The sequence below is a fragment of the Terrapene carolina genome, unplaced genomic scaffold (genome assembly GCF_002925995.2).
Source record: "Terrapene carolina triunguis isolate 2854851 unplaced genomic scaffold, T_m_triunguis-2.0 Scaffold714, whole genome shotgun sequence".
NCBI classification, from domain to species: Eukaryota; Metazoa; Chordata; order Testudines; family Emydidae; genus Terrapene; species Terrapene triunguis.
In genome coordinates this window covers 6,156,688-6,184,628 of record NW_020665065.1, presented here as the reverse complement: position 1 = coordinate 6,184,628, position 27,941 = coordinate 6,156,688, and the positions used below count along the sequence as shown (strand labels likewise).

General features: G+C 39.6%; 1 protein-coding gene across 2 annotated transcripts in view; it reads right to left on the bottom strand.

Annotated features, from left to right (window-relative positions):
• GNB1 (G protein subunit beta 1) overlaps positions 1–27,941 on the bottom strand; it is an 88,247-nt gene that overhangs the window by 26,069 nt on the left and 34,237 nt on the right. For both annotated transcript variants that reach the window (XM_024201699.3, XM_024201698.3), the window contains exons 2-4: positions 13,559–13,666; positions 5,321–5,359; positions 3,492–3,598 (exon numbers count right to left, since the gene is read on the bottom strand). In XM_024201699.3, the coding sequence (XP_024057467.1) occupies positions 3,492–3,598; positions 5,321–5,359; positions 13,559–13,615 (203 nt within the window). In that variant the 5' untranslated portion in view covers positions 13,616–13,666. The remainder of the gene's footprint in view (positions 1–3,491; positions 3,599–5,320; positions 5,360–13,558; positions 13,667–27,941) is intronic.

Below are 27,941 nucleotides of genomic sequence, written 5' to 3'. Positions count from 1 at the left end.
TATATCTTCTATTCACAAATCTGACTACTCTATTTTTCAGATTATGGTGTCAATACAAGAGCTACTTTAACAGTACAATTACAAACTTTGGGTTAGGGACTTCTTTCATACTGTGTGTACACAATGCCTTACCCTTAATTGGGGCTTCTAAGTGTTTCTACAATACATGCTCAGGGTCTAACTGATTGCCATATTTCGGGTCAGGATGGAATTTTTCCTGAGGTCAGATTGGCACAGACCCTGGGAGTATTTCGCCTTACTCTGCAGCATAAGGCATGGATCACTTGCAGGTTTAAACTAGCGTAAATGGCAGATTCTCTGTAACTCGAAATCTTTAAATCATGATTTGAGGACTTCAGTAATTTGGCCAGTGGTTATAGGTCTATTACAGGAGTGGGTGGGCAACATTCTGTGGCCTGCAATGTGCAGGAGATCAGACTAGATGATCATGACACTCCTGTCTGATCTTAAAGTCGATGAGTCTATGAGAAGGAGCTGTGGCTGCCTTAGGCTACTCTACTGTGTACAGGTAAAACATTGTTGCATCACTTGAGTCTGAGTTTTGAACCTTTAATCCAATTTAATGAAAACAACCCCCTGGTCGGCTTCCTGAGATTGAGTTTGCTGATACATACTACACTTACCTTCAGCAGATAAAAGTATTACCTGATTTATCTACATATTAAAATGCCATGTCATACACTTTTGAGCCTTCTACTTCCTCAGGGCAGGAACCGTGTATTTGTACAGTACTGAACACTTCTAGCACTTAATTAAAATTTCATTTAAATGACACTAACTAATTTCAAAAGCTTTGTTTCCAATAGATTCCATTTCAAGTAGCATGCCCTGAAATTTGTTACAAATCTTCAAACTAAAACTAACAGGAAAAAGAGATGGAAAGGTCAGGGAAAACTATTTTAGTAATCTCAGTTGTTACTTACATCTATTTATGGTAATACAAACAACAATTTTCAGACAAAAATATGATTTTCAACTTAATTATGTCCCTTCAAATGATAGCATAATCAGTAAAATATTCCTATTGCATAGTAATCTTTTGAATCTCTCCTTTATTGTTAGGGATATCGGCGCCTCCCAAGAAAAGGATAAAGCTGTTTCAGAACTTGGGGGGGATGCATCATGTGTCAACTGTCTCTAGTTGAAACAGTTTCGCCTGGAACTTAAAATGTAAGTATCATGAGTAGTGGTGGCTGTTTCCTACATGACTTTATAAATATGCTAACAGTCAGAGTTATTTCCTGAAAACTGTATAAACAGACTGATTGGAAAGGGCGAAAATGCAGTGGGATAGAGATTGTTTGAAGTCAACTACTCTTTTTAGAAATCTGAATGAATTTAGTGTTCATAAAATGTGGAACTAAAATACACTGGGTTTAAACTGACAGTGATGTAAGTGCTAAACTGCCTTCAACAATATAGCTCTGCAAAACCACCATCATGGATGTACACTATAAAGATGAGACTACTGTAGATAGGTAGCTTTAAGGCTATATACCTCTTAAGGAGTGCTGATATTATGTTGGTGTGAGATCACTTCAGCCAGAAGACGTATGTAAAGTTTTGTTCACAAATCTCTTAGGTTGTTGTATAATATATTTGAAAGGAAAATTAAAAAAAAACAACCCAAACACAATTGTTTTTTTTATAAAAGTTACAAAAATATCCACCTGACCACCTTCACTTTTTGAAAGAATGTTAGATAAAAATAGGACAAAACATATAGGTCTATGATCTTGATTGTGACATCAGAACTAATTTGGTGTTTCCTCTGGCTGGATAACACAATCCTATTGCTAAAAATGCTTAAGTTACTGCAGGTGGGGGGATGCGCTGGGTCATCACCCACACTAGCCCCATCTCAGCTGGGGCTGTCTCCGACCTGTGTCAGGTGGCTGTAGCTCCCAGCCCTGGCTCCACAGGTGAGTCCCTCCTGACCCGAGTCAGGGAGGTTCCAGCACTCCAGCTGGAGTGTCCGGTTTTTAAATTTGACGAAGTTGGCAACCCTAATTTGCCATATAAAGTGCAATTTGCAACATTGGAAATGAAATGACAAACTAATACAGTACTCCTATGAAATAAAATGAGATTATACAAAACATGAAACTTCAAATGAAACTGTTACACTGTGTTTATTTGTTGCTCTGCCAACCTTGAGCAATTCAGAAACTGAAAATAAAAAGAAGTACCACTCCTTTAAAAATATTTTCCTCTACACCGCCCCTCCCCCCAATGTTACTACACTAAGCACTTTGCTACTCTTGCACTAGGTATACAGTAGAACTTCAGAGTTATGACCACCAGAGTTAGGAACTGACCAGTCAACCACACACACCTCATTTGGAACTACGCAGTCAGGCAGCAGCAGCCACAAAATAAGCAAATAAATTAATAAAAAGCAAATACAGTATAGAACAGTATTAAACAAACTACTAAAATAAATAAAGGGAACATTTAAAAAAGATTTTGACAAGTTAAGGAAACTGTTTCTGTTATTGCTTCATTTAAATTAAGATGGTTAAAAGCAACATTTTTCTTCTGCATAGTAAAGTTTCAAAGCTATATCAAGTCAATGTTCAGTTGTAAACTTTTGAAAGAACAACCATAACGTTTTGTTGAGAGTTACGAACAACCTCCATTCCCAAAGTGTTTGTAACTCTGAGGTTCTACTGTATAAACAGACCTAGGATTTTAAGTTACTTAAGAACAGTACTACTTATCAATCTTGTGTAAACAAGCTCTGTACTTAAGACTGAATTAACAAGATCACCTTCATTAGATTAGGCTCCCTTCAGTAATTTCTGTTGATTAGAAATGTACTTGCTATGAGCAGATTAATTCACATATTTACAAGATTAAAAAGAAGCTAATTCACCTATTCCTATGATGAGGGAATACCATATCTACTCATTTTAAGATGGACAATTCACTGGGGTGCGTGCTTTAAGATTCTTATAAAAATACACATTATAGTTGTCATTTGTCATCGACAGGGATACTGTTAGCATCCATTTTTTAACTGTCTGGAAATCACAGCAGGACTAATATCCTCGAAAAAAATAAGTGCCTATTTTAAAATGCTTCCTCTAAATCACTGACAAAAGTATTTTCAGGCAAGAAGGGGGTTGATATTTTGTGACTGAATTTAGATTACAATGCTAAAAATATGGAGATGAAAAAGTGACCTTTAGTGTTGCTAAATTCTCTTAGTACCAGAATAGAAGCAAAGGTTATGAAACTTCAAATGAAGTAACCACCCCCACCTGCACCCAAGATCCCTGGCTCTTCAAAAAGAGCTCTGGTATTTTAAAATTCCATTTCTAGCAGAAAGGACTTCAGCTGGATTATAGGCACGACCTGAAATGATGGGACTGAATTTCTAATCATCCTATATGAAAAACCAAATTGAACTTTTCCACAAGAGCTTAATGAAACCCAAAAGATCATCCTTCTGTGCCAGTGACACTCACCTGGAATCAGTCCCCCAGTGCATTGCATAAATTTTAGCCAAGTGCCCCCTCAATGTTCTTCTAGTACGCATCTGAATTCGACCCACTGGATCAATGTTGGCTGTGATCTAAATAGACAAGTTATTATAGACCTTAGATTCTGCATTTATCTTACTCACAGAATATTCAGATACTTCATTAATGCAGAAACACTTAGAGTAGTCTATTGCAGAAAACCAAAAGGATGCAATGCACACATTTTGAACATGTTCATTGATTTGGACAAACAAATTGACTAAGAAATGTGTTAGTTCTACGCAGTATTTGCTTGGTTATTCTCTTATTTACTATTCTTCCCCAGGCCCAGCTCTTTATCTGAGCATTGAAGGCAAAGCGCTAGCTAAATATAATTGCACAATATTCCTCTGGAAGAACATGCATGTTATCCAGGCCCAGTGGGAAACTGCATGCATTAGAAACTCTCAGAACCCTGGGCAGGATTATATTCAGTTTCTATCTTCTGAAGCCTCTAGCTTTAAGATTACTACAATCTTGTGGCAGAAGGTTCCCCCTGCCCCCCACAATAGAGATGCATTCTACAGAATAACACAGCTTTCTGTTTTTAAAGAGAAGGTGGCATGTTTGTATTTGAGGCTTTAACTGCACCTCACATTTTGAAGATAAACTCCCAATTTAGATCTAGCATAAACTGCCTTTTGAACAGAAGATTTTCAAATTATAATATTAATATTTTATCTAACTTTTAAAGGATAAGAGTGTATTCTGGAATGAGTAAGTGAATAGCAAAGTGAGGAAGAAATCAATATGCTGTCATTATACTATTACATTTAATATAAATAGTTTCTTTGGCCTCGAGCAAAGCACTGGCTAAAAATATAGCATATAGCGCATTTCCAGTAATATACTGAATAAACGAACACACATTACAGTGAATCCAAAACAGTTTACAACTCCATTTTACAGATAATGTCTGCATACTTGTCCTGTCTCCACTTAAAAAAATTATTTAGCAAAAGCATTTGAGTAAAGAACTCTGCTTCATTTTGAAAACTGCTAGAACAGATTAATGTTCAAACTAACAGATCGGGCCAGATTTAAAATTCCTACACAATGCCCTTCTTAGTATAAATACAGTAGCTTTTTACAGGCTTTTGCACATGGGAAATATTTTAGATATTAAACTTAGCCCATTTATTTTACATTTATGGGCAACTCTCTTTGCCACATATAAAAATTTCTTAAGTAATTTAAATGCTCAAAGAAGGCCTCTTGCTCACTGCCTCTCACTTGCTTGATGCTACAGTGCTGAAGTTGTAGTACTGCATTTGTAGTATTACTCACTTCCATGGCAACAAACTGACATCAGACACAGGATTTACTCTCAGTTCAAGCAAAAGGGATTAAACTGGGTGGTGAAAGGTAAAATCTGATTCAAAACACATCTGGAACAATAGCTCCTGGCAAAGGCTTCTGTATAAATGGCCTTCCAGGTTGCTCCAATGTGAGGGTCCTTCAAATTATAGATCCATCTGTATAATACTTGTATAAAAAAATTCAGGGAAAGGAACTCAGTGACCTACCCAGGAAAGTACTACTTGATCCTATTACTGGCAGTAGTTGGCCATGCATAAGCAGTAGGATCTGTGCGTAATCAAAAAAAAAAAAAAAAATCACCATGCAAAGAGTGAAAGGAAGCTAATGTTGCCAAGAAAAGACTATCGGAAGAATTAAGATATTGTTCATAATTTATGCACACAACTTTGTGTATTTACATTTTCCTTATATACGTTTTTGCAATTAAAATGTGAGCATCTGAAGCGAGTGCTTACCTGGGCCAGAGTGGCATCTGCACATGCTTTTCTGGCATCCTGTAACAAGGGAAAATTAGAGACAACGCATCAGAGACAGCTTAATATGTGTTGAACCATTTATGCTGACTATTCTACAAAAGTTACTCGGCAGCAAAACTACCAGATTTGGGAAAATCTTGCAGTTGTGATCACCCTAAGGAGAGAAATTGGAAGAGGAACCTACCAAGCCAGACTTTGTTACCAATGTGTGTCTAGTATTCTTGCTGGAACCTTTATTTATTGAGAAGATAATTCTAGCATTTAGTGGGCAAGGGTAGGAAGGAATGCTTAGCAGCAAGTTTCAGAATGTGATTTCTGGTGTAGTGTGTTATCCCTGAGTACTTACTGCTGACATTCTGTGCATCTTATAATGGATGGCCAAGATCCAGAATGCAAAGTTCAGGGGGAACTTGGACTCAACAGGTGCCTTACATAGGGGCTATACACAATATATATTTCCAACTCTGTTTAAGGAACCTAAAACAATGTGTTACATAGAGCTAGAAAACACTTCAGAATAAAAAAAAAAATCAAACTAAAATAGCCTGAAAGTACATTGCTCTTCAACTGGCCAACAAATACTTTAGTCAATGCTTTAGAACATAAGAACGGCCGTACTGGGTCAGACCAAAGGTCCATCTAGCCCAGTATCCTGTCTACCGACAGTGGCCAATGCCAGCTGCCCCAGAGGGAGTGGACCAACAGGCAATGATCAAGTGATCTCTCTCCTGCCATCCATCTCCATCCTCTGACAAACAGAGACTAGGGACACCATTCCTTACCCATCCTGGCTAATAGCCATTAATGGACTTAACCACCATGAATTTATCCAGTTCTCTTTTAAATGCTTTTTAAATAGTTTACTGTTTGATGCTCCATACCTTGTTTTTTTGGGGTTTTTTTTGTTTTTTTTTTACAAGCAGATACTAAAAAAAAAAATGCAGGAAGTCTCTTTATTGGCGCCAAACTTTTGTTCTGTTTAAAGAAGTTCAAAATTAATGAAGACAGGAAGACATGACATTAATTTCTTAAGCTAGTTATGTACACAAAAGTCTGGATAACTTGTGAGTTGTTCTACAATGGTCATTTATATGGATGGAGTCAGCTCAAAAAGAGACTCAGCTATTTTATTCATGTTGTGAAAATTTATGATTGCTTAGGCTTCTCATTGAAAATACTTCCAAGCACATACTAGTAAGAAATGGTGGCGTTTACCATTTTAATTAACGATCTGGAAGAGGAAATAAACAGCACATGAATTAAATATGCAGGTTATACAAAACTGGAATAAGTTTCATTCACCAGCCAAAGGACTTAGATTAGAAGCAAAGGCTGCCCAGGCAAATTTGGGCTGTCTATTCAGAAGCATTAGTCACATAGTTCTCTTCCTACATGGCTCTACCGCAATCATACTGGACTACAGCATTCAGTTCTGGGCACCGCATTACTAGTAATATTGAGAAATTGGTAGGAGTTCAAACAAAATTGACCAGGGATTGATTTATAAAGAAAGACTACTGGCTACGTGTAGCTTGGCTAAAAAGGGAATGGACATAATATTCTACAGTTATCTGAAAGGTGTAAATACCCTGGATGGAGATAAGTGTAGGAAGGTACAGGGAATTACAATTAAGTAATGGGATTAAGAAAAAGAAATGTTGGCTAAATATGAACTGCTTGTCAGCAAGAGCTATTGGACTGTGGAATGCCCAAGGGAAGGGTTGGAAGCCTCACTTCTGGAGACTTAAAACTAGAACAGACATAGCATGAGAAAATGTAACCTAAGGAACAATCCTGAAATCAGCCCCAAGGAAATTAAACGAGTACATCTTTTCCATCTTTAAATTTCTGTAACTGTATCCATGCAATTTGGCAACAATTTGAGAAGGTTCTTTACTCTATTTGAACTTTCTTCAAAAGCGCGTGCATGCACAGACACAAGGACATGTTTAAATTATATCATAACAGGATTTAATCTTAAATACGTATCCACGGTTCTGCTCTTAGTCACTTGATGACAATATTAAACAAAAACTACAGGGAAATAAGTGAACTCTGTCATACTAATAAATCCATGTCTGTTTATATTTGTGCTGCCATGAAGTCTATACTATAATCACAGGATACTTGCATATTTTCATGGTGCAATACAATATATTCCACTTTTCTAAATAAAGGGGAACTTTTACCCAGTACAACACAAGGTTTCTCATTCATTTTCTGCTCTCAAATTCTGTTTATGAAAAGTTCTATTGATCACACCCTGCAAAGAACAGTTACTTATTCCACAGCAATACTGGGGATCTTCTAGATGTTGGGAGTGTGGAACCTACTGTAGATGTGCGTATGCTTTGTGTGCAAGATCAGAATTTTTTGAACAGGCATGTCCCAAAGACAAAGGATAGAACAGCCATGACATTCCCTCAGTTCCCTCTCAATTTGAAGCCCATGGTAGATGAGACCTCTGCAAAGTGGGGATGAAGGGAAGTCATGAAATCCATACTGATAACATCTCAAAGAACCATTCTTTCTTTGAGTATGCATCAGTGTGGATTCAACTGCAACCAGCATCCCCTCATGATGGCGAGATTGAGGAGTCTTAGCTGTACCAACTGAGCAGCGATTGACTTATTTCTCTCCTGAACGTAGCATCCGATATAGCAGCTGAATCCAAGGCATAGTGTTTGGCAAATGTCACAGGGTTACTCCACATTGCCGTCTTACAGATTTCCAATATTGGCATGTATATGAAACAGTTAGGGCATGTTACTTGTGTTCTGGAGGAGTGAACCTTGATGTTTGGTGGGAGAAATACACTGTCCTCCATTTTGATATTCTTGGTGATGAAGTCACCTGACCTTTAGAATGCCCTGCTATGGCTAGATTGACAGGCTAGTTCAGACTGTTGCCCCATTCATGTAACAAACCAAAGTCCTGGATACATTTAGCGTGTGCAAATTCTCTTTTCCCAGTGCTAAACATGGCTTCAGGAAGACGACAGTAAGGTTGACTGATTTAGATGAAATTCTGAGACCACCTTAGGAATGAACTTCAGGTGAGGTCTTCGCACCACCTTGTCCCTCTGGAATATCATATGAGACCATAAGTGCCTGAAGTGCACTCACTCTTCTGGCTGAAGTGATAGCCTCTAGGAAAACAAACAGTCTTCAGAGTGTGCTGGTATAAGGAAAATTCTGCGAGAGACTCCAATGGAGACTCAATGAGCCTCTGGAGGATTATAGTGAGGTCTTAGGAGAAGGTTCTCTGACTGCTGCATAAATGATTTTCTCAAAGAGCTATTTCAGGTGGGTTCAGAAGTGCTCAAAACCCGGGAGGGGGTGAAGGGGGGGCTGATCCTTCCTCCCTCAAGCAAGTGGAGAAGAGGTAAGAGTGGCTGGAGATTGCCATAGTCCTTTGGCCGATTCCAGGATTTCTTCATTAATTGGGAGGGTGATCCTGGCTGGTGTTGTCACGCTCACAATATTAAATAGCTCATGAGACTGTTCCTATATGAACGCAGTCCCAATGTGCAGGGTCTCTGCAATTTGAGACAGGAGGTCCTTGAAAGCTTTCTGCATGGGGACTGGTGTCACTGCCCTGAAGAGGATTCCTTGGGTGGAAGCCAGGGTCATTGTTGCCTCCCTGTCATTTCCTGCTCCTATGTACTCACATCCAGTTCCAGTGTGGCCTAGCCATCCATGCCATTAGACAAGAAGGAATAAGTCAGCAATGGCAAGAAGGAGAATACCTCCTCTTCAAAAGGCAGCACCAAGAGGTGCTATGGAGCAGGTTCACATCTGTCATACCAGGAACGTCTCCAGAGACATGGATTCCTCCACGGCATCTCTCAGGTCTTTGCTCACCTCCATCACAGGTACCGGTGCCAGGTCTCTCATTCTGCCCGACTGCTTGGGCGATCTGTCCTTAGATGAGTGTTTCATGTCCCTCTCTGGAACTCCCTTTTGGTCTTGGAGCTATGTGTAAGCTTGGTTCAGCTACATGAGTTGGTGTCCCATTTGTGAGCAGGCATAGGTACCTGCTTTAATGCCTGAGGTGCCAGCATTGAGGCAGTCAGTACAGGTGCTGAGTCCATCAGTCCTGGGGTAGTCAGTGCCACGGTCTGGTGTGCAGCAGACTTCACTGACGTTGAGGTGGTCAGCAGTGATGCTGCTGACACCACCTATTGGAGTCCTCTTCACCCACCTTCCTTCCACTGTTCAATCCCAGAGTGTGATGTGTGCTCGAGGGAGTGCTGGCCAACACTGGTTTGTGTGGTCTTGCCGTGGTCATGACTGTCACCGCTGGGTCTGCAGTAACCTGCATGAACCACTCTAGCACATGTAGCTTGAACTGAGCTTGTAGGTGCTGGAGGAAAAGGACTTCCACACAGAGCACCTGACCGGGATGTGCCTCTCCCCTTGGCAGAAGAGACATTTGCTGTGACCCTCCTTGATGGGATCCATCTGTCACAGGATGGGCAGGTTTCAAACCCTGCGGGTTTGATTCCACCATGGAATGTGGCAAGCTGGTGTGAAGCGTCTTGTCCTGCTGTCAGGGCCAGCTCTGGCTTTTTTGCCGCCCCAGGGAGGGCGGCCGGAGCCCTGGGAGGAGGGCGGCGAGCCCCGGCGGGGGCTCCGCTCTCCCCGGCGGCTGGAGCGCCGCGCCGCCCCCCCTCCAGGTGCCGCCCCAAGCACAAGCTTGGTGGGCTGGTGCCTGGAGCCGGCCCTGCCTGCTGTTCAGCAGGGCGTGGTGTGGTCATGGGGGGGCTTTTTTTTTTTTTTTTTTTAAATAAAAGGAACATCCTTCAGTTAACTGGCTTAGGATCTCTGAAAAGAATAGGGTGTCAGACACTCACTTGTCTTGTTGCCATAAGCAGTAAGAGGAAAGTGAGAAAGTCGCAGCCACTCCATCCTTTATGCCCTTGTGCAAGAGCATGAGGAGGCCAGAGGCATATGCACAGCTGCCAACACTGCTATTCCAAGAATCCAATCTTGCATGCATGAGTACCTACTCTGGGATTCTCACTGACAACATAATTGAAGAACTGTTGAATATGTAATGCATTATGCGTAGAGACTTCTATTCCCTTGAACAGCGATGCTCAGACTTTATGATCTAAAGTTGTTTGGCCAAAACTATTGTACGTAAAGCGCCCAAATCCTTTCCAAAAATTGTGTTCTTTAACAGCATAGTTTAACAATATACAGGTTGTATACTTTACAGTGATGCACTGTTGCCCTTTTAACAAGGAGGTTCCACAAAACTGTCCCTCTATGTTGTTGTAAGTCTTGAGCACAGTTCGAAAAATAGCTGTGTGTGACTTAGGATGGGGTCAGAGATTGGAATTTCTTCTCATTTACAAAAATGGTTAAAAATAACTATGAAGGGAGGCAACAACACCTGGCAAACACACTTTCATTAAGTGTACTCACTGGAAAGGTTTACACATTGTTCCTAAAAAAATATACTGTACTATGCCATCAGTGTTCAGGGGTGGGGAGAATCTTGACATGAGGGAGACATGTATTCTAACCCAACGACTTTTAAAAAACAAAACAAAAAAACCCCCACACTTGTTGAAATCTGGTGCATTAAAAGGCAGCACATTTGCTCTTCAGAAATAATTTTATGAGCCCTAGGACTATACTGACTCTGGTGGGATAATTAGCAGCATTTGAAGAGGGTGAATTCTATTCTAGTCAAGAAAGATACCCTAACCTCCTCTTCAGTTTTCTAGCATGGTTTTACAAAGTAACCCTGAAATCCCCCTGCAGTACCGGACATACCATTTAAACTCTTAGTAAAATGTGCTACATCTAAGAAAAATGTAATCCTACTCTTATTTTGATGGCTTTAAAATCAAACTGCAGAATTACATTGGTGAGGTCCAACCATGCAGTTTATTGTACAGTACTGATGGCATCTAATTTCAATGTACATTGATATTTATTGGTGTGAACTCTTGAAATTAAGGTCAGGAATTACAATTACTCACATCCTCTCCCTCTCAACTCTGGGACACTTGTCTTTGCTGCTCCCTCATTTTAAATTAAAAAGAGGTGTGGGGCTGAAAGGAAGGAGTTTACAATGTGGAGGAAAAAAAAAAAGTGACCATATCAGCCCACTTAAAACCAGTTGTGCTTGTGTCTGTATATTTCCACATGAATGCCAGTTTTCTGATTTAGCAGCCCTGCTATCCCAAATAGCACAGACATGAAGACTGGTGTACAAATCACCAACCCAATAACATTTCAAATTGTATTAAAATCACTTGAAGTTTGGGGTTTCATTTTACTGTTCTTATATTAATTTTTAACTGTATAAGTGATTAAAAAAATCTTTTCACACTTTTTAAAGAAGTTACTCGGTTTACAAACAAATCACAGAGCCATGCAATAGCAGCAAGTTACACATAGCCATAACAGTATTATGAACTCAGTTACATAGGTGTTTAAGTAGGTGCGGAATATGGTCCCTATCACAGAGAGTTTACAATCTAACAAGGGCACTATAGACAGAAGGGGGAGGGTTCGGGATGGAATGCAACAAAAAGCAAGTGAGAGGAAAACTTCAGCATGTGTCCTGTTAGCACTACTTTTCTATGCACACTGTGAACCATAAGGAGACTAGGATATAAATCTCCACAATGTGCTTCCATGAGAGGTCTCAGAGAGGGTGAAGACCTAGCATACTGGCTCAGGAAAAAAGCGATCAAGGTGCAAGGGGTTGCAGGAGATTGAAGTGGAAGGAGGATGCAATGCAAATAATAAGTAGTGCGGCTTGGGTGGAACAAATGAGATGGTGAGGGTCAAAAGGAAATACAACCAGAGAAGTCTGGAGAAAAACTATACATCACCAGTGTCAAGTAACCTACATTTTATTTCAATGAGGTAGAATTGGGGTCCAGACTTTTTCATTACTTTTGATGGTTTGGGTCTGAATCCTGCGTGGCATTAGAGCCGTTATTTTGGGGCCTAAGAAAAATTGGGAGCTGTCAAGGTTTTTAAAGACGCACCTTCCACGATGACAAAAGCTGTTGACAAGCACAACCTGCAGGAAGCAGAAGTGATGTCTCTTCCCCAACTACACCTATTAAGTCTTGCTAGTGTAAGTACTATAACGTGGCTATTATGCCTCACTTTACTTCTGAGCTGGAAAGACAGAATGTATTTTGAGCAATAATCCAATGCCCACTGGATCACAACAACTACTTTGGAATAGTTAAAAAAAACCCTCAAAGAATACAAAATCTAGTTTAAGCTGTTTATTTTTTGTACTTGTCAGCTTACACAAACTGAAATTAAACTGATCAGTTTCACTCACTTTATATAATCAGTTTCTCTTTCCGCTTCATATGTACTAGTGTTGTTTCCAAAGAATTAAAAGACATTGGGAACAATTTTGTTCATGTTAAGTTTCATAAAATCCTTTTGAAAGAAACCTACAAAATGTCCATTTGACAATAATCCTTTTTTGGAAATATTAAAACACTTCTCTTTTATTTCACTCAGCATATACATGGTGAGTAGATGTGCCAGCAAGTCAGAAAGAACCAGAGTATATTTATTGTGATCTATAACTTAACACCAATGAAACAAGATGCCCTAGTTTTATGCTTGTGTAAACCTTTGAGCATAAGCAGGAAGTAAAATCTAGACAGTAAATAAAATATAATGTAGTACTTCAGCCAATCTTTTTAAACTACTTTCTGAGGAGGGTTGTGAAGTTTATTCATGGTAAACTTCATGGCGAGCGATGAATTGTAATTTGTTTAGTATTAGACTCTACTGATCCAAAATACTAAACCAAGATATTATCTATCTGAAAGCTTCATAAAAATATCAGATACTCAAACCTGATGCATTAGAGATTTGGACAGCTTAAAGTTTCAAGAGAAACATATACTGGCCTTAAGGACTGGTGTAAGATACAGAAATGCTTTTAAATATAATCTATACACGCTTATATTATTCTGTGTGACTCAATCATAAAGCTTACTGGAAATTGGAATGGCTAAAAGCAACTTTCTATGGAGTTACCTGTGCTTACATTTATAAGATATCCCATACATTAACTTCTGAAATATATTGTGAAAGATTCAGCCTAATAAACAAGTCATTTTTGTCCATCTCCCATTCTGTTCCTAAAAGGACACAACTGGCATAAATATCACTTGCGTTAACCTAAATACACATACTGATTTGATTTAATACATACTCTGATTTGGTTTTTCAGTTGCTCAGCCTCCTGGCGTAACTGGTCAAGTTCACTCATCTTCCTGTGCTAAAGGTGGGCTTCACTGCCACCTCTGAGACAATCAGAAATCTGAAATACAGACACACGAGGATTTATTTAAAAAAAAAAAAAAAAAAAATTTAAAAAAAAAAAAAAAAAAAAAGTTTGATAAATTAATGGAGCAGAATGTCCTTTCAACATAGCTAGAATTCAACCCAGAATTTAACAATGACTGGTAAAGTCAGCTTCAGTGGGTCCACATTTCTCAAATCTATTCAGAACAAGGTACAGTCACAACCCTTCATATCTACTGTTTCGTTCTTTATGCCCATGACTAATAAAATATGTGTAGGATTGTTTCCTCTCCTTTCCCTCAGGTCCTATTGCATTTTTCCTACCATAAAATATCTTCTTGATTGCACTTTGCACAAGCTGTCAGACTCCATGAGCGAAATGCTGATTTTTTACAACACTAATTGTGATAAACCCTTTTTCCCTTGGGGTGAAATTCTGTGTAAAGTATCAGTGGAAGATTTGTTTTTAATCGAAGAAAAGATAAAGATGTCTCCAATATTTATAGACTGGAGTAACAAACTGAGAAGCCAGGAATAGGATAATACAATAAAGTTTCCTGAAATTTGGTGATTGTGAGGAATACTGTCTGGATAGCTGAGTAAACTGGGATTGTTCAGGTCCCCATGAGGCAGAAGAAACCAAAGGGACAGCAGATTTGGGTGAGAAGCCCTGGAGATTATTCTGAAGTACCTGTCGGGGAACTTCATTTAGTTTTCTCTTGCTAGGTATTCAAGTCGTACTGGAATAGATATTTGTAATGTTATGTGCAATTTCTACTGTGAATATACTTTCTGTTTATCCTGTGATGTAACTGAAAAGCAAATATGAACTTACAGAAATTAGATGAAATATATTAAAATGTTTCGTTTTATACAATTACATTTGTTCTCACGCTTGTCACAGAGCCCCACTGTAATGCTTTTCATGTAGTACATAATTGGGGTGGGGCTAGCCACTACAGAGGACTAAACAAAACAAGTTCCACTTAATACAAATAGCTAGGTAACACCATTTCTCTGTTTTGAGATGTATTCTAGATACTGTTTCATAAAAAAATTCACCCAAAAATCTGTGGCTACCATGACTTATACCTGCTTTAGGAGTTCAACTAAATTACTTCAGAACTGTCAAAAGAAAATAAACTTGTGGAAAGCAAATGAGATATTTTAGAAGCTGTCTTTATCTTCCATATTTAGTATTGTCCATGCTGCTGCTGTTCATTGTTTGCCAGTCATATACATTTGATTACAAATTTGATTCCTCTGTTCCTCTACTGTATGGCCATAATAGATTATGCATATTTTATGCATGTATTATCAATGGACACGGTCTTACTTTTAATTGCTACCCTTTAGGACATCATTACCTCTTTCAGCAAATCAAACCTTCGCATTCCTGAACTTTGAAAATGACAATAGATATAACTTCTTATACTGTTAAAATCAGTGTATAGAAATTGTAGTAATGTTCAGAAAACACAAAGCCCTCGTCTCCAAAAGAAATTCTGGCAATTGTTTTAGAACAGCAATGAATGGTTGTCTACTAGGATAATGACCTCAGATCTCGTTCACACTTTCTATAACAGTGTTAACACAGTTTCATTCTGTCTACAGTATCAATTACACAGTTTAATGAGTTGGAGAACCTGCTGCTGACAGCCATTTTCTGCAATAGCTGGTTTTCCTAGTATAGATCCTGAGTTATTGGCTAGCATACATGCCTCTGGCTGCTGCATCCTAGGAGGAGACTGTCTGTAAACAATCTAGAACAGACAGAGCTAAAACACCATCCCTGAACCACCATGAACTTCCCACAAAAGGCAATTTTGTTCCAAGATGTTACTCAAACCATTTAAATATCTTCTGCTAAGTTTACAATACTTTGTCTTTAATAGAAATATTTTCCTAAACAAAACTATCGTTTTCCTTTAGTGTTCTGGCCTAAAAATTCATAGTTACCCCCAAGCTGAGTTTCTTTTAACATGGTAGTAACTAGGCACTAATGTAAAATTGCAGAGGTACAGTAGCAATTCTAATGAAATTTACATTTAGCGGGGGGGGGGGGGGGAACAAGGTATATGGCTGTGTCAGAAGTTTAGAGCCAACATAAGCTCAATTTTATAGGCAGATTAAATCAATAAATTAACCTTTTAAAAATACTTCAGTAGCATAAACATGACATTATTGCTGGGCTAAATTCTTAAATTAGAGCACTTGTTAAAAGACTTATTTTAAGAACAGTGTTTAGTTGTTATAGTTTTTATATATGTTATAGCAAATCTTTCATTTAGCAAGGCTGTTAAATTTGAGCTAATAAACTGCTGTCATATTTGTTTCTCCCTTTAAGGGCTATTTTAGCATGTATGAAAATCTAAAGAACAGAACTGGTATTTATTTTTGAAAAAGTAATTTGGTAACTAGAACTGATCCTTCACCACTAAAGAACACAAATGCTGTGCTAGCAGCTTCAGATATTATTCTATTGGGATTTAATCTGCCTTAAAAAACAAAAACAAAAACCTCATAGGTAGCCCTTCCCAGGAGGAAAGATAAAGCTAATTGCAAAGTCCCCTGCCAATAAGCGATGAGATGGTATAGTGAAGGCAACTCAACAAGCAAAGAGATTCAAATCCACCAGTAAAGAAGTGGAAAATAGATGACGTGAAAGTAAAGTGCTAATGCTCTCTAAATAGGGTCATCCTGTTGCTTTCTTACAGCTTTCTATCATCGTAAAAATTACTCTAAAGTACCTCAGAACTTTAAACAGCTCCCAGAATCTATCAAGACAAATATCAAATGTCCAAAACTTCTGACACCATTACTTACAAATATACTGTTCTCCTCAGCAGTCCAAAATATACTTACAATAGGAACTTGAGTCAGCTCCTACCAAAAAAATCTCCAGTCATACTGTTCGAGAGCCCAGACGCTGTGTTAATGTGGAACTAGGTCTCATTCTCCCTTCAGATTCCAGGGTCATAGTTAAGCCCTTGTAAGACTGTTGGTTCAGCTTAGTAGCCCATTCAAATCCAGTTAAGACAAAACCTGCTGAGAACCTTATGTTGTCCACTATCCTTCTGACGCATATTCACCATTCTGTTTTCTTTGGAATATTCTTTCCCTTCAGAATATTCTCCACTCTGAGTTCAGTACTAGGGACTCATCGGCTGAACCACATACCAGTTTTGAGAACAGAGCAGTCAATGCTCACAGCTCTCTCTGCTTGGAGTTGTTTGTACTGCAATTTTGACAATGAAAATCACTTCAGAGCAATACAGGCACTTGACTAAGCAGTGTTCTTTAGCATACAGGGCGTCAAATTTGTCACGTTTCAGCTTCGCCAAAGATCAGTTAGACTTCAATTACAACAATTTTAAGTTATTGTTTAGCCCCATTTTAGCTGGTCAAGAATATAGAAATATCTACCATCAAGCAGAAATAATAGTCTCTGGTATTGCACCTTTCAGACAACTCCTCACCTATATGAAGTGGTGGTGTCCTCATTTTACAGGTGGGGGAACTAAGGTCCACAGGTTAAACGATCTGCTGAAGGTCACAGTAGCTTAATGACAGAATCAAGAATAGAACCCAGGTCTTCTGGCTTCCAGTCTCCTACTCCAGTCACTAGGTCCTGCTGATGCCATCTGCAGCTTTATCTTTAAAAAGTCTGGTATGGACTAATATAGCAGCAGGCAAAGGACTAGCTACATATCTGTCCCCGCTACAGCACATGGTGTAACATGGTTCCAATCTTCTACTCATGCCAGAAATTATAAGATTATAAACAATGGAATTATATTCACTTACTTACTGAAATAATGGGGTTTTTTTTCTTTTAAAAGTCTTGAAAAAAGACAAAAACTGACCCCAAGATCAGAATAATGTTGAGGAAGTTCACCTTACAGTGACTGAGCCTGGTTGTATCATTCTGGATCATTTGAATACATTCAGCAGTTTTTAAAGATATACCAGATGTGTTTCCTTCATGCTTGTGCCTTATTGCTTAACGAGGTGTGCAATGAAGGATACTACTGCAGATGTGTAAACCAGCTGAAGTGGGACATTACTATGAAGTGCCATATAGCCATTAAATATATAAATGTAATAGTATGAAGTGAGTATAGCCCAATATGTTAAATAGTTAGTTTAGTGGACAAGTCTACAGATGTTAAGACACTCCAAAATATGTACATGCATTTCTTTCCACAAAGAAAAGTCTTCATTAAAAAAGTTAAGATAAAAAGGGTCCAGTGATGGAATCTCCTTTAACATACCTTAATTCCTACATGCACCACTTTCACTGACAGATGCTGCCCACCCTTCTATAGGTCTCACAAACCTCCAACACATAGGTAAAAATTTATACGATCTGAATACTACACAACGCCACACTCCTAATGGATTCACTCTATGCTGTGAAACCTTGATTGCAACCTTATATTTTCTAACAAGAAACCATCACATCATACATTAACTTACCAGCATATGAGTGTTTAAAGATGTGTTAATGTTGCTGAATATGAGTTAACGTTTTTTGTGATCATGAGGAATGTGGTGTGTACATTGTTTTACTGTTAATGATTAGAGATGTGACTTCTTTACAGGAGGGGGAATCTGACAGTAAAAGTGGTGAATGATGGGAGATGGGGAGTTAAGAGTTGTAAGGATACCTAAACTTGACATTTCCTGACCTTTAAGGGTTGGGGTGAGTGGCTGGTCACCATCCGTAATCTTAACTATTTTTTAAGATATTCTCTTTGTGGGAATCTTGATTGAAGCGGTTATGTAGGTCATGTGGAAAAGAGGAAACAGACCCTTTCACCATTCAATATAATATATACATGTAAATAGTAATGATAAAAAATACAAAATGTATAGAAGGTCAGATCTTTGATACACAACGTGCTTAACAGATAAGACTTGGTTCTACTATAGTAAAGAGCTGGGTTCCATTTCTAGCTTTTCTCGACGTCAAACAACCTTCTCTTTATATTGAAGACACTCCTAACTTCACTCCTCTTTACTTCTTTCTCTGCCTGCCGCTCTTCCTGCATCCCAAAAGGTGCATTTAAACAGGGGTACCTCCTACGTATCCTATGAAAGAGCACAGCAGCTTTCCAAATCTCTTCATACTTTTTCCAAGGTTCACAGGCATTGAGTCAAGGTCTCTACAGGAGCCTTTGCCTCAGGGTCACATCTCTCTTTAGTACACTTTTCACTGTGCAGTTTAGACAGGTACTCCCGCAGAATTCAGCCTTCCTTATCTACAGTACATCTAAGCTCAAAAGTGCCTTACTTAAGCACTTTGTGAGCTTAGTGAAAACCTCAGCATGTTGTTTCCTCAATATCGGATCTAGAGTACTAATGAACACTTCACCTTACATCCAAAGGTCTCAAAGTGCTTTACAAACAATAAGCTACCTTGTATGAGTGTACAGAGGTTATTGCCCCCATTTTACAGACAGACAAACGGAGGCAAGGCATTTAAGCAACTTGCCAATGATATTTAGCAAGTGAGTTGCATAGTCAAGATAGTACCAAAGAGTCCGGATTTTTACTCACATGCCTCTAGACATACTGCTTCAATTAAGCAAATACTATACGATTTCATGGCACTCCACAGCTAAAAGTATAAAAAATGTCGATGCTTGTCTGTTTTACAACACAATATATTGTATTAACACAATTACATCACAACAGTGAATTAAACACATTCCTTCATTCAGAGTTAAAAATCAGCCAGTATACATTACAAACAACTCCGAATCCCAAACTTGATTTCTAGCACAATGTCACAAAAACTGTTTAACCCACATTTCCCATTTCCTCTGCAGGCCCTCTTTTGGTTTAAATATTAACAGGAAGTTTAACTCCTGCCAACATGACTGAGAACTCCCTGGCTAACACTCAGGAAATGAAAAGCCTAACCCAGCCATGGGCATCAGAATACAGAGGTTCTTCGAAACAGATGGTTTAAGATTTATGGGTGAGCCAGCCAGCCTGCCAACCATCTTTGTGACTTTTCCATTCCCTTTTTACCAAGTCTCACAAAGTAAATGTTATGCTATCATCAAACCTCAGGGGAGGGGGAATATATACCTTTTGTGCTAATTTGAATCAAACACCACAAAATATTTTTGTGGCTCTATACAGAAACAAGTCAGCAGAGCTTTTTGAGGCTCCAAAATAAATTAGCCTTTTCTTTAAAGGCAATTAACCCCAAAATGTCAGGTTATTAAACTGGAAGGGGCATTGTGTGGAAATTAGTTATCCTTGCTCTCCATACATGGACCAATACAATACAAACTGCCATGCAAAAGAAGCTTTAAAAAGCACTGAACTGGCTACACTGCTATGTAGAAGCTGTCAGCTTGACTGGGAAGACATTATTGTACTTCAATTTCTGTGATTTTGAAAATTTTTTGCTCCTGAATCAATAATTCTGTAGTCATACAAAAAGCCATATACATACATTTTGTTTTCAAAATTATCACCTTGGGGGGGGGGGGGGGGGGGGGGTAAACAAACAGATATTATCCATCAATCTCACACTTACCTCCCTTTCCCTTGAATGTGCTACCGTGTCCTCCAGAACACCACACACCACTTCATCACACCTTCACTGAACTCATTCAAAATCTCCTTCCATAAGCTGAACTGCTTAATTGAGTCTTTCTGCTGCGAGACTAAATCCCCCTAATCTTGTTGACAAAAATATATCTTGGAGTTAATTCTTTTTTTTTTTTTTAAATAAGAGACATTAAAATACACACTTGACAAGGTAGTTTATTATTCCTTGCAACTTCAAATGACCCAAGTCCCTCATTTAATTTGTTCAGTTACTTGCACCACATACATTGTTACTTCATCGCCCCTTTTCCCACATTCAGAAGCTAGATAAGACACCATATTGGTAACTTATTAATGTAACATATTACATTACATACAAGAGGCTTTTACCTCTTATCACAAGAAACTATTTCAATACTCTTGCTGCACCTCAAAGTTGCATTTTTTAAACACTAAGAGGAAAAAAACGTGCAAGCAATATATTTAGGTATTGGAGACTTCTGAAGAAACACCACCTATGGTGTAATGGATTCTTGCCATTTCTCCTACAGAGGAAAGAGAAGTTACCTTCGTATGTTTTTTGCAAAATAAGCAACAGGTAAGTTATCTATACAGCTGCAGTAGTAGTGTTTGAGCATTAAAATATCCAACTACGTACTGTAATTTGTAGCCGTTTAAAAACTTTACAAACAAACACAAAATAATTATTGTGAATGGGGAAATAAGCTCAATAAAGAGTGCCCCAGTACAATGTTTCTGCCCTGAAGATAAAGCTCACTCATCGTAACGAACAGTGACACACTAATGAAAGGAGTGATGTATTGTTTAAGTCCAATCATACTAGCACTATAATTTTAATTTATGAAATCTAAATAATTTAAAATGCACTATACTTAGCTCAATCTTAATACACAGATTGACATTTACCTTAAGTTTTGAGTTGTGAAAAAGTCTAGCAGCTCTATTTTAAAATACATCATTCTTTAATCTACTTGGCATAGGCTGCAATAGCCTCTTCAGAGGTTTAGTGTGTGGTTATACTCTAGAAAGGGGGGGGGGGGAGAGGAGGAGCGATAGTGTGGCAAAGTTTACTGCATCTCACTTATTCAATTTCAAATTTTCCTCATCTTACAAAAAAAATTAAGGTACCCTTTTTTTAAGCAACCAAACTTGTGAACTCAACCCAGGCTTTTAGAGTCAAACTGGGTTCTTTCCCTTCTACACATCACAACCAGTTTAAAAAAAAAAAAAAATTGTACAAGGCGAATGATTCCCAATTTCAAAACTTCAGTAGAAATACAGAAAGTACTGACAGTATCATTTTGCTTGCAGTTATCTTTATTACTGGTGATGATGCATGAGAAGTAAAATAATCCAGCTAGACTGTATTATTGATGGTGCTAATCATATCAATGTATAAAGGTTAATAATTAATGCCTGCCATATGACTGCCAAACACAAACTGGATAGTTCACCTCTTAAAATTGTTATAAGACATGGTGCTCACAAAACTAATCTCATCTCCTGAGAAGAGCTGTTTTTAGGGGCTATTGAACATTGGTGAAGTCCTAGGAGGCTGTTGTACTTTTTGAAACATACAAGAAGTCACACTCAGGGGGCCTATATTACACCCACCAGACAGATTAGCAGATGCCATTCTAATCTATCATATGCTATAAATCCTATTAGTAACACCTGTTCCTAAAGGGACACCAACATTCTAGGTCACATCTCCATCTGAAAATTGTGCCCCTACTCAGGGCCGGCTTTAGGACCTGCGGGGCCTGATTCCAATACCTGGCGGCACTTCACTCGACTCCGGGTCTTCCGCGGCACTGAAGGACCCCCCCACCGCCGAAATGCCGCTGAAGACCCAGAGCGGACCGCCGCCGGGTGAGTAAAAAAAAAAAAAAAAAAAAAATTAAAAAGGCGCCTAAGGTGCGGGGCCCGATTCTGGGGAATCGGGGGAAATCGGCCTAAAGCCAGCCCTGCCCCTACTGTTCTAAGTTACCCCTAAGATTACGATCAGAGAAAATGAAAAAAAATATTTTTCTTTAATTTTGTGCAGGTGATAGCACTTTTTGGGTGATCAGTTGAGTTCCATTTTTGATGATGGCACATTCCTTTTCACACTCCCCGGAAGAGGGCATTTACCAATATCAACAATAATAGAGCTGATATGGAACAGGAAGCAAGCTGTAGCTATATACAGAAAGAAAGGGTAGAAGAGCAGGAGTCAGACTGAGTAAATTCATTGGTGAAGCTTTAAGATCCACACAAGAGATGTTCTAAACAAAAGGGAAGAGCCATAATATTTCAGGTTTTCATTAGTTTCAGAACATATTAAGGTGTATTTTTCTAAATACACCTCTACCCCGATATAACACTGTCCTCGGGAGCGAAAAAAATCTTACTGCGTTATAGGTGAAACCGCGTTATATCGAACTTGCTTTGATCCGCTGGAGTGCCTCCCCCACCCCCGGAGCGCTGCTTTACCGTGTTATATCTGAATTAATGTTATATCAGGTCGCATTATATTGGGGTAGAGGTGTATTCAATTTTCTGACAACAATCATTACAAAAATCAACTTGAGAGCATTCCTTTAAGGAGTTCTGATCCAAAATGAAAGAAGTCTCACTTATTTCTCAGGGCCTCCTGAGATTGGACTACAACTACAAGTTACTCCTGGGAGAATTCTGCGTCACTGCGCATGCGCAGAATTCATGTCCTCCGCAGATTTCTTTGCTACCCCGCAGAAAAATGACTGCCAGGGAAGCAAAGGGATGCTGCAAGAGCAGTCACGCACCACTCCCTAGATGCGCAGGTACATCACTTCAGGCACCTGGAGCAGCCAGCGGAGAGGTAAATCACCGCAGGGCTGGGGACACCCCAGCCAGTGGCTCCTACCCCGAGCCAGGATCAGCTGCTAGTCCGGACTGGGCTGGAGACAGGAGAGGACAGGACTTCCTCTTCCCCTGCAAGGAGTAGCTGGGGCTGTGTCAGACCCTCCCTCAGAAACCTCCCCCAGCTGCAGGAAGCTCAGCATCCTCCTCTGCTTCCTGCCCCCATCGCTCCTCAGCTGCAGAGGGAGGGGTCACTGTAGGGGAAGCTGCTCCCCCATCCACCTGGACCTCCCATACCCAGACACCCAAGCCAAGCCTCACCCCGTACACCCCCAGCCTTCCATACCTGAACCCCACTGAACCTCAACTCATGCATCTGGAGCCCCCTGCACAGTTAGACCTCCCGCTAAGTTCCCTGCACTCAGACCACCCCCCACTAAGTTCCCTGCACTCAAACTCCCACCCTGATGAGCCCCACCCTCCTGCACCATCCTGAGCCCCCACGTCACTGACCCCCAAGTAGTTGCACCCAGACCCCCACCCCACCACGCCCCACTCCCCCAGCACCCAGACCCCCCCCTCTGCTGAGACCCCCACACCCAGACCCCTATGCTGAGCCCCACCATTTTCACCTGGAAGCCCCTGCAGAGTCCCATTGTCCCTACATCTGGAACCTCTCCCTCTCCTCCCACCCCCAGCCTCAGTGCATCCAGATCCTCCCATCCCACTGAGCTGCCTGCACCCAGATTGTCCCACAGAATCTTCTCACCCCACACTGAGCCCCTCCACAATTGGATCCTGCCTGGTTAAGCCTTCCTGCCCCACACCTGGTGCACCTGGCGCAGAGGGGCAGGGCCGCAGGGTGTTTCTGAGGCAGGCCCAGGCCTTGTGCTGTGTCAGGGTCAGGTGCAGCCTCACCACTGAGTCTGTGTCCATGGGGTGGGAAGTGCAGGGTGATCTCCCACCTTCGTACAGCTAGTGGCCTGTGCTTCCCACTGCCATGCTGGAGTCTCTGCATTTATTTATTGACAAATAAAACTTGCAGAATTTTGCAAAAATTTCAAATATTGTGTGCAGAATTTTTTATTTTTTTTGTGCCCCAGAATGCCCTCAGGAGTAACAATACACTGAAGATGCTTTAGAGAAGATTCATCTACACCTGAGATAAACACAAATCTCAAAAACCATATAAGTCACTATTCATCTCTTCATCTATAGGAGGATGTATGTGTGAAAGACTAGTGTCATGGAGGCACAGGCAGTTCTCTCAACTGTTCTCCAGTCTTGCTTTTTTAAAAAAAGAAAGTGAAGTCAAGCTATTAGGGTTGCAGAGAAAACCTTCAAAACATGGAGCAAAACCAATGTAGCAATCTCTTCCTGAGTTTGCAGAAAGCCTCAAGTAACAGTGTCAACCAGCCCATCATTTCAGTGGGTGCTAACTTAGATGCCCACAACAGTTAAAAGTTTTTCACTGCTTATAAAAATGTGTAAGAAAAGAGAGAAAGAATCATATTATGGAGATCTACACCAGTGTTTCACAAAATTGGGAAGGAGATACTAGGTTCTAGCCATGGTGGGGAAGGAGGAGGAGGGCAGGAAGATGGGTAACGGGCCTTTAATACCACATGATGGCATTATGGGGAGGGTTTGATAAAAATCTGACAGCTTTCAAAGTCTGCGAAACACTGATCTAGACGGATGTGTCCTCCACGTGTCTATGAAAAGGACGTAGGAGTTCCTGCTTGAAGACAGCTTCACCATCAAAGCTCTGATATGACACCATCCTTTAGTCAAAGGGCTGGTCCACACTAACCCCCCACTTCGAACTAAGATACGCAACTTCAGCTACGTTATTCACGTAGCTGAAGTTGAACTATCTTAGTTCAAACTTACCGCGGGTCCACACGCGGCAGGCAGGCTCCCCCGTCGACTCCGCGTACTCCTCTCGCAGAGCAGGAGTACCAGCGTCGACGGCGAGCACTTCCGGGATCGATTTATCGCGTCTAGACAAGACGCGATAAATTGATCCCAGAAGATCGATTGCTTACCGCTGGACCCGGAGGTAAGTATAGACGTACCCAAAGATTAGGCAGAACTTGTGCTCCACTGACTGCTTGTGGAGGCGTTAAAGTGAAGGATAAGCCAATGCTAAAAATGTATGTTCTTCTCCACCATGCAGAAGAACTAAGAGCCTACCTCCTCTGAAGCTATCTCCTTGTCAGCAAGGGAAGAGACTGGGATCAAATCTGGTCTCTCGTGGCCATGCAGAGTACTACAGTAGAACCTCAGCGTTACGAACACCTCGGGAATGGAGGTTGTTCGTAACTCCGAGATGTTTGTAACTCCAAACAAAACATTATGGTTGTTCTTTCAAAAGTTTACAACTGAACATTGCTACTTTTCCTTTATTTTTGTTAGTAGTTGAACTGTATTTTTTTTTTTTTTGTCGTTCTCTCTGGTGCTGCCTGATTGTGTACTTATGGTTCCAAATGAGGTGTGTGGTTGATTGGTCAGTTTGTAACTCTAAGGTTCTACTATATCTACAGATCAATAAGGCTGGCCATAACTTCAATTTCTGTCATTTACAGCACTTCTGAAGCAATTTTTAGGAATATTAAAAATTACATTTTATCAATCAAATATAATCTTAACTTCACACAGAGAAGACATTGTCTGATGTGTTCCCTTCTGTGCTCCAATGGCATCAGCCTTTGCCAGCTTATTTGTCACTTTCTCACACAAACATCCCTATGGCTTTCATGTGCACGGAATGCCCTCCCTGAATTGATCTGTAAGTCCACTACCCTGTTCTGAAAATCTTTCAAGATTCATCTTTGCCACGATGCTTAAAAATCGCAAATTAATTAATGATGGTTTAAGGGACAGATGGGGTAGTTGGCAATTACAAGTGTATGTATAAGCACTGTATTTGATTGCATCCCTCTACCTCCACCCTTCCAATATCACCTGTTCTTGATTGGGTGCGTCTATTTTATCAATTTACTACATGACAAAGCAGCTTCTCATGTTAAATAGAAGTCATTACAAGAATTAGGCACTACCTATAAAAAGATACTGAACATTCATTACATCTTCAAGACACTGCATAAAATTAATACTCACAACACCCCTGTGAGGTAAGTGGTGGTTAACCCTATTTTACAGATAGAATAGCTGGAACAAACAGCTTAAGCCACTTGCCCAGGCCACAAGAAGAGACGTTGTCAGAGGCAGGATAACAAGGCAAGAGGGGATTCTGGCTTTCAGTCAAAATTCCCAACCCATACTGCATTGCCTCAAGTTACTTCAAAGGCAAACGGAAAACCAGGGCTTGATTTTCAAAGGGGCTGATTCCCCCACAATTCCCAATGTAGTCTAAAAATCAAGGCCTTAATTTTTAAAATCCTGATATAATAAATTTAAGACTAACACAATGGGTCAAAAGAACTCGAGAGAAATTCATCTTTAAGAACAAATTTCAGGTGACCCTAAGAACACACAAACTTTTTCATTGGCAGAGAACAGCCAATTCTAATTATATAATTTAGATTTAAAAAAAAAAAAAAAGCCTTGTCACACTTAAACAAGAATAAAAATAATGTTCACAAACATGTAAGCACCCACTAAAATCTGCATTGTGAAAAGTTAAAACATGGTTTTCAACATTAGCATTATGTGCATCATGCCTTAAGTTCCAAAGCACTGCTAATAGTAACAATTAAAGTAGTAAGAAAAGCTTATCAGCACTTAAACAAGGCTGTTACTATTGGTCTTAATTGAAAACTAAATATTGGGAATTACAAGAAGAGGAAGAGGTAAGACCTCAAAATCACCAGAAGTAGTACTGAGGAAAAGAAAAGGATTTACAGTTACAAAGTATTTCAATTTCCCCCCATACTCCCAGTTTAGAGGGTATTAACTGTTTGTACAAAGAAGTTTTGAGGGGTTTTTTAAGACTGCGTACCTCCAGCACCATATGAGACTAACTAGTGGCCTTCCTCCAGGTGGATGATATTGACATCCACCTTCCTTTAGAGCTATTTGCGTGTTTAAAACATCACTGTCTTCACTATGCAGGGAGACATCGGATAAGGGTGTCAATGCAGATAAAGTAGATCTTTAAGCCTGCTGTGTCAGGATAATAGGTGATTATACTAAGTATAAAGCAGGAAGGCAAACTGAAGTGCAGTAATCTGAGATTAAAAAGCTAGTTTTGTAACAATCTTAACTTATTTTAAAATGTTTACCCACAATATTTAAATATGTTTTTCTGCTTGTATAATAGACTATTAGCTAGAGAATTCACTTCTGGTGACCAACACTAAGATTAAGCTAGTGAGGATACGGGTCATCCTCATCCAAACTCTAATTTAAAGATGAAGAATTTAGGAGGGATTCTGAATCTGCCATCAAAAGCAAAGTATAAATATATTTCCATGAAGATTTCTCTGTCTCACATTCAATCATTCCACATTTTAAAAAGAAATCAGCTGGTTTATGATCGCATCTTCCTAAAAGCTGAACAGTTAGTTTTTGGCATTGAATTAAGTGAGAACATTTAAAAGTAAACAACCCTAACTAAAGTGGAACTATAACAATGATGCACATCAGAATATGTAATGTTAATTTTCAAATTAAAAACCATTTACTCCAGCAGTTCCCTGAGCCACACCTTCCCTAGTACAGGACAGAAGCCACAGATCATTCATACACTCTGGATAAAAACTAAGTTATTTGCCAGGTCCACATTAACTATAAGAAACTCAAAAAAGTTATATGAATCTATTTTGCAGGAAGTTTAGTTTAATTTTTGGAGCACATACTCCATGAGTATCCTGCGATGGCTGCAGGAAGCAACCCTGGTATTGGAAAATTTA